Source organism: Festucalex cinctus, chromosome 1 (genome assembly GCF_051991245.1).
Source record: "Festucalex cinctus isolate MCC-2025b chromosome 1, RoL_Fcin_1.0, whole genome shotgun sequence".
Classification (NCBI taxonomy): domain Eukaryota; kingdom Metazoa; phylum Chordata; class Actinopteri; order Syngnathiformes; family Syngnathidae; genus Festucalex; species Festucalex cinctus.
Window position 1 is genome coordinate 21,597,348 of NC_135411.1, and position 12,844 is coordinate 21,610,191.

The 12,844-nt window shown below is 41.7% G+C and overlaps 1 protein-coding gene across 4 annotated transcripts; it reads right to left on the minus strand.

Annotated features, from left to right (window-relative positions):
• Positions 1–88: 88 nt before the first annotated feature.
• On the minus strand, positions 89–10,944 carry nadkb (NAD kinase b). 4 transcript variants are annotated; one of them, XM_077523054.1, is made up of 13 exons: positions 10,637–10,712; positions 9,929–9,955; positions 9,123–9,443; positions 8,956–9,039; positions 7,959–8,088; positions 6,545–6,653; positions 5,248–5,333; positions 5,070–5,172; positions 3,971–4,125; positions 3,072–3,171; positions 2,851–3,008; positions 2,690–2,772; positions 89–1,263 (listed from the first exon to the last, which is right to left on the minus strand). In XM_077523054.1, the coding sequence occupies exons 2-13, from the start codon at positions 9,934–9,936 to the stop codon at positions 1,104–1,106; spliced, it is 1,497 nt and encodes a 498-aa protein (XP_077379180.1). In that variant the 5' UTR covers positions 9,937–9,955; positions 10,637–10,712; the 3' UTR covers positions 89–1,103. The 4 variants fall into 4 exon arrangements, with proteins under 4 accessions (XP_077379180.1, XP_077379175.1, XP_077379192.1 ...); XM_077523049.1 differs by having other exon boundaries at positions 10,072–10,706; XM_077523066.1 differs by lacking the exons at positions 9,929–9,955; positions 10,637–10,712 and adding an exon at positions 10,723–10,944.
• Positions 10,945–12,844: the final 1,900 nt, after the last annotated feature.

Sequence of the window (12,844 nt, forward strand, 5' to 3'; positions counted from 1 at the left end):
TATTGGAGTATAGTTTAATAAAAAAAAAAATATATATATATAGATGTCTGGTAATATCTTATTGCAATAAAAACATAGAAAACACCAGTTAGTCTTTCAGCTTTATTTTTTTAAGCCGCCATTTTGTGCTCCCGACCACATGACACTTTTGATGTCAGTGATTACCAACCACTGAACTGTGATAACACCATCCATTCACTTAATTGGTTGGAAAAATATTGACAACAAATGTTCTGCTCAACTACGCCGTACACATAACTTGTATACAGTGAACCCCCACATAATTGCATTTGGGGACCCTATTGATTACTCGCTCGTTGTCGGCTATATGGCGCCATCTGGTGGAATCTGTGTTACGTTTCATTTATGGTGTATTTCATATCGCTGGCATCAGGCGCAATACAGGTACCACAAAAATCACTTTTCATTTCCCATTTATGACATCACGTCAATTTTTGTGAGCAAGTTATTTAGGATGGTATGTTAGCTAATATTGATTAGCCTCATGTGAAGATGGCTTTTGTTGAACAATGTAGCTAATGAACACAGGTGTCTCAGTAACATGGGTTCATAATTGTGTATAGTTTGGAAGCATGTTCTTGATGCTTTATGATTTTCTCAATTTTAAGCACTTTGCCGCCATTTTGTATTATTGTGGCATCCATAGGCAATTGCAAGCCCCTTTTTGGGGGGCGTCAATCATTTGCTCAGCCCCTATTCCACAAATAGCAGGATTGTACTGTACATATGTGAACTATTTGTTGTATTGTGTCTGTGGTGGTGAGCCGTGAGATTTTGCTAAAGTAAAATATGTGCCTTGGCTCAAGTAAGGACATTGCTCTACAGTATGTGGTGGTGTGTAACTCTTACTTGACAATACAGTATATAAATATGACATTAAATAACTAGGAACTGAATTATAATTTGTACAAATATATACACATAGCTGTTTCTCTTAATTCAACACAGTATGGAATGTAAAAAAAAAAAAAGGGGGGGGGCGTGGGTAGAAGTACCATCACAGGCGTGTGGCATCTGGCTCAGGAACCGCGATGAGGAAGGGCGATGGGAGGGGGGCGGGTGTGTGCGGTGTGTGGCCGGGTTCAGTTCTCCGTGTCGGACGTGTCGGACGCCTCGGTGAGGCGCGTCTGCCGCTTGCGCACGTTCCAGTGCAGGCACTGCGCCAGGCTCTCGAACCAGTCGTACACCAGGTCGTGGCAGCAGATGGACGGCACCGGGTAGCACGACGTCGTGATCTTGATGCTATTGACATACGCGCATGCACACAATTGTTTACTGTAGATTATTATAAATGTGTGTTGAAACTTTTCTCTTACAAGGCTAATGGCGAGCGCCGTTTACCACACAAAAATAATGTGACTTCATTTTTGACTGTAAAAAGAAATATATGATTACTGTATTTATCTTAAAGAAATGCCTCCCAAATTAAAAAAAAAAAAAAGGTTTTAGTCTTGAAAAAGCATTGGAAAATATTTCCTCGTAAGACTAATAATTCAAAAAGGAAAAACAGCCCTACTTAATTCTCATAATATTACAACCGTAAGTATTATTTTTTGATCTAAAGAAACTATGACTGAGGTGGCTCGGGCATCTGGTTCGGATGCCTCCTGGGCGCCTCCCTGGAGGTGTTCCGGGCATGTCCCACCGGCGGGAGGCCCCGACGACGACCCAGGACACGCTGGAGAGACCATGTCTCTCGGCTGGCCTGGGAACGGCTTGGGATCCCACCGGCGGAGCTGGTTGGATTGGCTGGGGAGAGGGAAGTCTGGGTTTCCCTCCTAAAACTGCTGCCCCAACGACCCGACCTCAGATAAGCGGAAGAAGATGGATGGATGGAAACTATGACTTTATTAAATGTAATATGAAGACTTTTTTTTTTTGAAAAAAATAATTAAAAAAATTTTAATTTTCGTCTCAGACTATTATGGTGTAAAAATGTGAACTAATTATTGCCAAACAATTAACAATGTAAACAAATAAATTAAAATATTCAATAATTAATTCAATTTCATTAAAATACAAAAAGTAACTTTTTTTTTATCATGGAAAACATTTATTATCACTATGTATAATATTATCCACTTTTTTTTATTTTTTTTTTGAGATACCAGTACGAATCCTCACTCCGAGTACTCATTGATACCTAGTACCGATACCACTAATAATTTTGGTATATTTTAAATTTCATTTCACACTGACGAAAAAATCTGATCAAAGAGTATTCTTTCTAATGCAGATCATGATTTGTTGATGTGTCAAACTGACGCAGCATAACACCAAGAACTGACAAGGGGGACTTCATTAACGTCTTTTTTTGGGAGGGGCTAAAGTATCGGGTGCATGTATCGGCAGCCTCCAAAAGTAACCAATGCCATAAAATAAGGCTGGTATCAGCCCGATACTCACTCATCCCATATTATTATTATTATTATTATTATTATTATGATTTATTTATTTATTAGTATCAAAGATTCTTATTTGAAAAAATATGACTTTTTAATGTAAAAATATAATGAAAAAAATTTACGCTCATTTTTATATTGTATTTTTTTAGATGGTGAACCATTTAAAAAAATGTGTTCTTCTTTAGACAGCAAACTAGTTGAAAGCTTTCAAAAATGCGACTAATCAATCAATTCCAACATCCATAATATGTTGATAGTAGTACCAGTCGCCATGTTGGATCTCTTGTCTCTTCCTGCCATCGAACGACACCCAGGCCGTATTCCTGGCGTCGGGAGACAAGGTGATCTTTGGAGGGATGGCAAAAAAGTAAATATACACAGCACGCTGTATATACAATGACGTTAGTAGTTTGCACTCGTCTACCATGAGTTCGACTCCGGCGGGCACCACGATGGGCCTGAAGGAGAGCGAGTGCGGGCAGATGGGCGTCACCATGATGGCCGGCACGTTGGGGTGGATCATGGACGCCCCCGCGGCCGCCGCGTACGCCGTGCTGCCCGTCGGCGTGGACACGATCACGCCTGGCGGAGGACAGTCACGGTTCACGCTGGTTCGAGGACAAAACGGCGGATGTGGCTTCTCACCATCGCCTTGCACGGAGGTGATGAGACGTCCGTCCAGGTACAAGTCCACGTTGGACAGGTATGACGAAGGCCCGCGGTCCACCACCACCTCATTCAGCACCTGCACATACAAGCAGTGGCCATTAAGAAACTTGGCTTTAGGCTCACTTGCAAGTAGGTGATAAGTTGAAAAACTGCAGTAATTTGTTTATAAAAAAAAAAAAAACTTGATGCTAAATCTGTCATTTTTCCACAGATTAATGTTACTGCTATACAAATGGCGCAGCCATATAACAGATTCACCGTCATATATTCTTTATCCTCTGCAAAAATTAACTATTTGTGCTTTACTGATGAACTGAGTGACATATATGACTTAATGTTTCTAATATTGCTTGAAATAACATGAAAAAGACTCAATCTTTTAAACATTTTTTATTTATCTCATTATTTTTTTATTTTTTCCCCTAAAAATTCCAACTTTTCCAACATTCTCAGAATAAGAAAATCTTCTCTAAAACAAAAATAGCACTTTTTTTGATCCACTGCAGCTGTGTGCATGCGTACGTCAGCAGACTATTAAACATTCATTTGCCGTCGACTCTGCTGCTGACGCCACAGTCTCCGTGGCAACCGGGCACAACACAAACACGCGGCATCACATCCGCCTTCCTTCACCCGGCAGCTTTATTATGACTGTTGCCATAGCAACACAGCCTGCGTACGCACAACAGGCGGAGGGGGGCGAGGGGGAACAATAACAAGCAAGCAAGAGGGGATGAAAAAGGATCATTCGGAATGACGTGAGCGACTCTTCTACAGAAGCAGAACACATTGCCGGAACATTCGGCACGTTTACATAGTTGCAGCCAAATTCTTTCAACACACCGTCCAGTTTTCAGTGACGGAGGAAGACTCACCTGGAGCTGCAGGGTGACCTTGCCTGCGTCGTTGCTGGTGTAGCAGTGAGGAACCAGGCCGTTGATTTCCTGCTCCTCATCCCGCTGCTGCGGCGGGAACATCTCCTTCACCACCTTCACCTTCAGGCGACTGCGCAAAGTGATGGCCGCGTTCCCTGAACACATCGGCAGGTGGATCCGAAAGGATGCTCTTAACAAGTGCCACATTATGTGCAAATGGGGGTCGGTATGACAATAAAATTGCATTCTGGCACTTCGGTGCCATCTGGAAGGAAACTGGAGTTGCTGTTGAGTTGAATTTTTTCATCTGTATTTACGACATCCTGTATTGTTGGGGGCCCTTGAATGCACCCCATCCACAGACAAAATATGCTACTGCTTCTCTCCCTAAGCAGCTACGATGGCCCGTGTTATTTAGGCTAGTACGCAAGCTAATACTATCGATGAGCCTCATGTGCAGGTGGTTTGTGTTGAATAACTTAACTACAGAATGCAGTCGTTGATGCAACATGAGTTGATGATAGTGTACATTCTAGACTCATGGTGTTAATCCTTTATGGTCCTTTGCCACCATTTTGTGGCATCAATATGTACAGTATTACAAACCCCTTTTAGGCAAGGGCAAAACTGTTCCATCACTTTTGCTCACATGAAGAATGGGCGGAGTTGTGTATCTGATCCAGATGTAAATAATTGGAAAAGGTTAGCTCTTTGTCTGATTTTTAAATTTGATGCCAAACCAACAAAAGGTTACTGGCCTTGCTTTTCCAATATGTTTAGACAAGCTTGTAGCATAGCAATTAGCCACAAATGAACTGCAAACGTGTGCAGAAAATCGCCCAACCTGTAAAAAACAAAACCAAGTTCAACAAGTTGTGAACTGACTACAATGTTACCCCACATATGCACGATTTACTACTCGTTAATTTATTGGTTTTATGTGTAATCTAGCCTCCATTCGTTGCTGTAAAACTATTTAACTATTTAGAGCTCGCTTTTCACCGCCATCTTGTGACATCTATTGGGAATTCTAAACCTTTCAAGGAGCTCGTTAATTCCTTGAGGATTTACTTTGTATTGTCTTTAGAGTGTAGCCTACCTTCAAAGACTTTGTCCACTTCAGTCTTGTACGACTCAAATTTGAAGGGCGTCAGGAAGCCCAGAGAGCCCAGGTGGAACGCCATCACCGGGGGAACGCTGCCCTGGATGAAAAGACGTTTGAGTTGACGCCCCCCATGCTAATGCTAACGAGAAGCGAAAGAGCCACATGCATGTACCTGGAAGAGAGAAGAGGCGTAGAGCAGCGTTCCGTCTCCGCCCAGGCAGATGATCAGATCGATGCAGTCGGAGATGTCGTCATAGCCTGTAGTGAATCACAAAACCACATTGTACAGTGGATAGAAAAAGTCTACACACCCCTATTCAAATCCAGGTTTATCAGAGGTGAATTTGTGTGAGAATTTTACATCACAGTTATAGAGAGGAAAACGATGGCGGTTTCACACTTTTCTCAGTATATGATTAGGACATTGTTATAAGGAATATGTCACAGGACTAATGGATTATCTCTTGGGAGTGGGACAAGTCAAATCATTAGGTAGACTTCAGCAGATTATCGAAGAGCCAATGATCAATGTTATACAAAAAATATACAAAAACTATGAGACAGAAAATTGTGAATACAGTGTTCGTGGCCTGCCTCTATGTTTCGCGGATTTTTGACATGCGCTTTTTTTTTTTTTTTTTTTTATTTAACGGCGTGCGTTTTGGTTTGTTTATTTTTTGTTCTTTGTGCGGCCATATCTCCCCAACCCTACGTCCGACCGGGGACATGCGGGCATCCACGGATTCGTCTTGACGAGACTTTTCCAACGGTGTCTGTCCCGTCACTCCACGACATTGCATTCCGGAGATAGAAAATATATACTGTGCTGTATAATAAGTGAAATAAAAAAACATAATTGGGGGGAAAAAAATGACTGTAAATGAAAATTTATATATAAAGCATGAATGAAAAGGCATTCAACTGAGTCAATAATTATGTTATATGGGGTTGATGATTTTAAAAAAGCCTAAAATTTTAAGATTTCAAAACAAAACAAATTTGACAAGAAAATACAATTACAGGGAGTTGTCGAGTTAAGGCGCAGTCGACCTAAGGTGTTTCAGCTTTACAAGGGTTACGCCCGGTCCGCCATTTTGGCTCCTCATCCGCCATATAGCCTGCAGTGTTTTCCCCTCGTCCGCTATTTAGCCCTTAGCTAGTGCTAGCGCTTGTGCACTTGTGGGAGTATCTTTGGCTTTTTTGCCCTCTTTCCAGCCTCCCCCCCTTCTTTTCCATCCACCTCTAAGCAGTAATGGTAAGTACAGCATCTTATTTATTTGTTTTTATTTTGTTTGTTTATTTTAATGTATTTTATATTTTTTTTGTGCAAATTATTTTGATGTAAAAGTCGAAATTCGGGTTACATCGCTAGTGCAGGAGCGGAACTCTGTCGTAACTCGAGGACACCCTCTAATATTTGAAATTGAAAACAATAGTTTACAAAAAAATATTGCATGTTTGAGACTCACCCTCTCTAAACGTGCACAGCTGGTTTCGGATGGAGCCAAATTTCTCGTCCTTGGACAGCGTCCCGTCATCAGCCACCCGCCGCTCCACGTACACCATCATCTGCTTCTCCTGATTCACATGCACACACATGCACAAATGTGGAGGCCAAGACATGTCGCAAAGTGACATGCTCAATGCAGATATTTGTTATACACCACTCTACAACACAGAAGACAGAGGCTTCCTCTGGTACGCTACAACATTTGTTTCTGCCATTTTGCAAGCAAGCCTTGTGTTGTTGGTCTCTACTTATTGCATAACAAGTCCAAACATCAGAGCGCCAATCGTCTTTGTGCATGGATTCGCAGCACAATACAGAAGTGCACAAAGTTTGTGAATTTCTCCAAGAACCACATACGGAAAACCGCCACTTCCATCGCTAGTTAAGAATGACTAGCTGCCCAGGTTGACAACCTGTTGGCTCAAATCGGTGCCAGGATTTCTCGCATGGACACCAACTAAGGCCTTTGGTTGCAGCTGTGAAATGCCTGTCCATTTGTCTCTGGTGAGTAGAATTTTTGTATTATTATTAGGGTGTCAAAATTAGTGCGATACTTTAAAGTTCTTTTCACGCCACTCTTTTTTTAACATGTGATTGATGACCCCCCTTACTTGGAAAGCCTGTACTGGGGGAATCCCAGTCACAACGCAGCAGACACGTCCACGTCAAAATTTAGCAGTAATAAATTTAATAATAATGCATATATTTGTGGAGACTGGGGTCAAGTTCTATTTTACATTTAGAAAATGTGCAGAATTTCACAAGTTACTTCATGTTAAGGATTAGATGCCATCTAGTGGCATAAAAAAATACCTCAAAACAAATCAATGTCACACACTTTTTTTCAAGTACAGTACATATTTTTACATTTTAACTTAATTTTCTGAAGTATGAAATTATGACACACCTTGTCGTTATCTATTACTTCGTCACAATAAGTAAATATTGACTATATCTACAGAATCACACTCTGCATGTTTACTACAGTGCTAATAAATGTGCCACAATGAATGCTGGAATAAACCACATCATGCTGAATAATTAAAAATAAATTGATTGATGAAAAGAATGGAATGAATCTGCAGAAATGTCTCACTTTTGTGAGATACTGTCAATCCACTTGTTTTATTTTGGTCGGTTTGGTTTGATTAGGACTCGCTATCAAAGGATTTTATTTTGGAACTTCTGTGACTGCTGCGGTGCCTTTCAGTCCATCTTTTTTCTCCTGAGCTGTAAAAATGTCTGTTTAGCTCCGTTCTTGGACAAATACAAACAAAGGGCTCGTTTATCGGCAGCAGTCATGCAATGTGGTCACGCACACAGACACACTCTTTCATCCAAACACAAACGTGTTGCGCTGTTACTGGACGTACCTCCACTAGAAACCGACACAGCTCTTTGAAAGGCTCCGCTAGGCTCTCGTCTCGGATCTTCCTGATGACCAGGACGTTGACGGGAGGTTTATTCCAGGTGAGGCGCTGGCTTGCTGGGTCCTGGATGTGCCTGAGGCGCACAAACACACACATTTGGCATCAGTTCCGTCGAGGCATGAGATTTCCTCGTCGTGAAAAGTTCCACGTCCTCGGGTACTTTCAGTAGTTAACCATAACGGCAAAATACCAATAAAACACTCCCTTTCCTATTTTTTCTACCTTTTTTCTCGCACCGCCTTAGCGCGACGGCTCACCGGCATTGCGTTGATAAAAGTGCACGCACACACTGAGAGGAAAACACAAACTGACATGGGGTGACAAGCATCTACAAGTATAGTTGCTCGCGCTGTGAGCCGTTCCTATTCCGAGACAAAACGACCAATCACGGCAGTCCTGTTTTGTTTTTTGTTTTTTTATCTTATCTCGTTGAGTTACACAAGGCTTTCAGTGTCAATGTCCACACGTGCGTGGACGCGTGCGCGCACACGCACGCACAAACAGGCATATGTACATACATGCGCTGGCAGGAATAAAAGTTCACTTTTCTTTTCTTTTTTCTTACATTTTCTTTTTCAATTTTCAGTCAGATGGATGGATAGATGGACAGAGACAGACTAGATAGATAGATAGATAGAATTTAGCAGAGCAAATTATAAAAATGTAATTATATTTTCAGTACTAATCAGCGTACTACAAACATACATGTAATTAAATTGTTGTAAAGCGCCATAATACCTGGATGTAATAAAATTATTTAACATCATAACTATATATAACAAGAAGTGAGAAAGCATTACTAAAGTGAGGCGCAGTGGGGGAATTGACAACAGTTTACTGCATTTTTAGCCATTTGCAACTGTACATCTTCAAATTAAGAACTATCAAAGGACTTTTTTTTTTTTTTTTTTTTACGGTGCACAAACAAGCGGTCGCTTACATGACTGAAGTGGGGTTAGGAAGGATGCAGGCCTTGGGTCCGAAGTGAGTGGCTGGGTAGGGTCCATGAAGAAAGTGAGCTCTCCTGGGGAGGGATTAGGAAGAAGTCAAGTCAACCCACCCGTGCCAGTGGCATGAGCGACCAGCTGGCATTTGGCCCGAGCAAACCTCTTAGGCGAACTTTCCGCTGCGTCGCTCACTGAGCCGCACGCCTCCGAGTGCTCGCGTTGGCCCGGCAACCTCAGGCGCGCCGTCTCCCGGAGCAGCTGTTCCTGACCCTCCCCCCGCCGCCGTCGTCGCCGCCGCCGTTCTTGTTGCTGCTGCTGCTGCTGCTTGGCTTCGCGACGTCTCCTGGGCTCGCAGTGCTCCGAGGAAGAGACCCAGGAGGAGGGCCGCGCCGCCGGATCTGATGCTCGGCCTGGGTGGGATGACGGTCGTGGTGCGCCGCCGTCGGGCTCCGACGACGTCCCGCCCTCTGAGTTTTCCATGCTACGTCGTGGCAAAAACAAAAAGGTCAAAGCACTTGTACCTAAACCAACTGAAAAGTAAACTTTTACTAGGATATGATTAATTATACCGTGTTTTCTTTACACTAAGGGTAGGAAACCCATGGCTAAAAAAAAAATAAAATAAAAAATAATAACAATAACATTGAAGTAATAATAATAAGAACTTTTAACATTACTGCACTTAAAGTGGGATTTCTTAAAATGATAATAATTTGACAACATTATTTCATTAAAGAATCAGGATTATTGACAGGATTTCTTATAAACTAAAATGAAAAAATGGTTGATTAAAAAAAAATAACACTACTAGTAGGAATAATAAATTATCAACATTACTGCAGAATAAAATCATCATAATTGGTGGGATTTTTATAAATGTAAAAATAACTAATAATAATTCATGAAAAATAATAAATAATGATTAACATTTTTTAACACAAACCCACTTATACAAAACACACTCACTTGCTCATCCTTAATGCTCCTCTAAGCCTAATCTCCCACCAGGCACAATATTTCACATTCATAATAATAATAACAATAATAATAATAATAATAATAATAATAATAACAATAATAATAATAATGAATTACTGTATATGGCTTACACAACTCAAAACTTCAGGCACAAGAAGAAGCACCGTAAATACACCGATATAAGTGTAACTCATATACAATGCAAGCAAACAAAGTGCAGAAATAAAAAAAATTAAAAAAAGAAGAGCAGGATGTTTGATAATGAATAAACAGAGATTATGTATGAAAACGTGGTTAGTGGTTACTTATCTAAGAGAAAGAGGTAGGTTATTGCAGTCAAACATCTAATGATAATACAGTATAGTTATCGTATAAAGGTTACAAATGACGTCATAATCATGCGCCATGCATCGAGGTTATAACTTGGATTTAAAAATGCCATGAAACACAATTTGAAAAGCAGTGATTGCTGCCTTTTTGGCGCTATCTTAACTTGTTTCCAATAAACATTACAGTATGTAATTATTTATTCATTTATTTGCGATTCCGCGTAAGCTTATTACTCTAATTAGCCGAAACTGTACCACTCGTAATCTTACAACGACAAAAAAAAAAAAACCTAAAGCTAAAGCGAATTTTGAGTCATATAAGTCAACATTTTTCCTGAAGCAATTTTAAGTCGTCGTAGATGCACACCAAAGATATAATACATATTAGTTGCCTCGACTCGTCTGTTGACAGTTAGGTAGCCACTAGCCAGTTAGCCGTCGTTAAGTACGTACCGTAGTTACGACAATGAAAAGTAAAGGAGACTCATGATGCGTGACGACAACGACGTCCTCGGGACTAGGAGCAGCGTCGTAGGTCTGACGATAAATTTGTGTTCTACATGAACAGTCGCCCACACACCGTGCGGTGTCAAAAGACCACCAAAAGTGACATTAGCAAAAACACCGTGTGACCAAGAGGCAAAAGACGTCACAGCGTGGTCACGTGACGTGACGAATGCGTGACTCTCACTCTGGGGTACGTATTCAGGCAGGAGTTGGTGCCTGGTGAGTGCAACAGCGCCTTGGTTGGTCGTGTGGCAGAATCACGGTAGTCGAGTGGTTAGCACGTCCGCTTCCCAGTTCTGAGGTCTCCGGTTCGAGTCCAGGCTCGGACCTTCCTGGGTGGAGTTTGCATGTTCTCCCCGTGCCCGCGTGGGTCTTCTCCGGGTACTCCGGTCTCCTCCCACATTCCAAAGACATGCATGGCAGGTTAATTGGGCGCTCCGAATTGTCCCTAGGTGTGCGTGTGAGTGTGGATGGTTGTTCGTCTCTGTGTGCCCTGCGATTGGTTGGCAACCAGTCCAGGGTGTCCCCCGCCTACTGCCCAGAGCCAGCTGAGATAGGCGCCAGCAGCCCCCGCGACCCTTGTGAGGAATAAGCGGTCAAGAAAATGGATGGATGGATGGATGGATGCTTCAGAATCAATCAGGATTGTTGGCAGGAATTGTTTAGAATCTAAAATCCAAAGATAACAACAAAACTCCAGTCCTATGGGAAAATAGTAGCAGTGGGCAGTAAAATACACAATACATTTAGATAAAAATATATCAAATAAAATAGATGTACTGTATATCAAACATACTATAATAATCATCTATTTTCGGAACCACTTGCTCCTCACAAGGGTCGTGGGGGGTGCTGGAGCCTATCCCAGCTGGCTATGGGCAGTAGGTGGGGTACACCCTGAACTGGTTGCCAGCCAATCACAATATATAATAATAATAATAATAATAATAATAATAATAATAATAATAATAATAATAATAATAATAATAATAATCACGGTGTACGACTGGTTAGCACGTCCGCCTCCCAGTACTGAGGACTCGGGTTCGAGTCCAGACCCCGGCCTTGCTGGGTGGAGTTTGCATGTTCTGCCCATGCCTGTGTGGGTCTTCTTTGGGTACTCCGGTCTCCTCCCACATTCCAAAGACATGCAGAGCAGGTTAATTGGGCGATCCAAATTCTCCCCTAGGTGTGCTTGTGAGTGTGGATGGTTGTTCGTCTTGTGTGCCCTGCGATTGGCTGGCAGCCAGTTCAGGGTGTACTACTGCCCAAAGCAAGCTGAGATAGGCTCCAGCACCCCTGCAACCCTTGTGAGGAATAAGCGGTCAAGAAAATGGATGGATGGATGGATAATAATAATAATAATAATAATAATAATAATAATAATATAGTAGTAGTAGTAGTAGACATTGTGTCAGAATGAAAATCGAATCAGGTTTATTGACAAGTAACAAAATATATTTCTGTAAGTTAATATTCAGTACAAGTGATATATCTGTTTATCTCTTTTTCTTTTTTTTCTTTTTTTTTTTTTAGGTCTGTTTTAAACATTACACGAACTGTCAATGTCTTCAGATCAGATTTTGTTATTGGTTCACTATTAGCAAGCAACCACTACAGTATTCCCTTTGTACTATACTGGCACATGTAGATACATATAGCATTTGTGGCATGAATCCAGAGAACACACTCTACTTTGTGCTCTCCTGTCTAATCCATGCACCCTTGAGCAAACACTTCCCATTGCTCAACATAGGTGGGACGCACCATTGGGGTTTCTTTGGTCTCCTTGATGGCAAGGGTCCATTGAACACTTTGCTTAAAGCCTGCGACCCGTGGACCATATGCTCCAGTTCCCCACTTGCCGCTTCTCAAATGTGGAGTCTATTTCTGTCTTTGGTTGCCATGGAGCTTGCTACTATTTCACAATCAATCTGGCTTACTGGCACAGGAAAAGTTTTGTCCCCTATGTTTTTGGGGTATTTGTTTGTTGGCCTGGCTGTGCTTCACTGGCCAAACAGTAAGCGTGTTCTGTATTTGTAGTGTGTCCACTCGCTCAGACAAACCG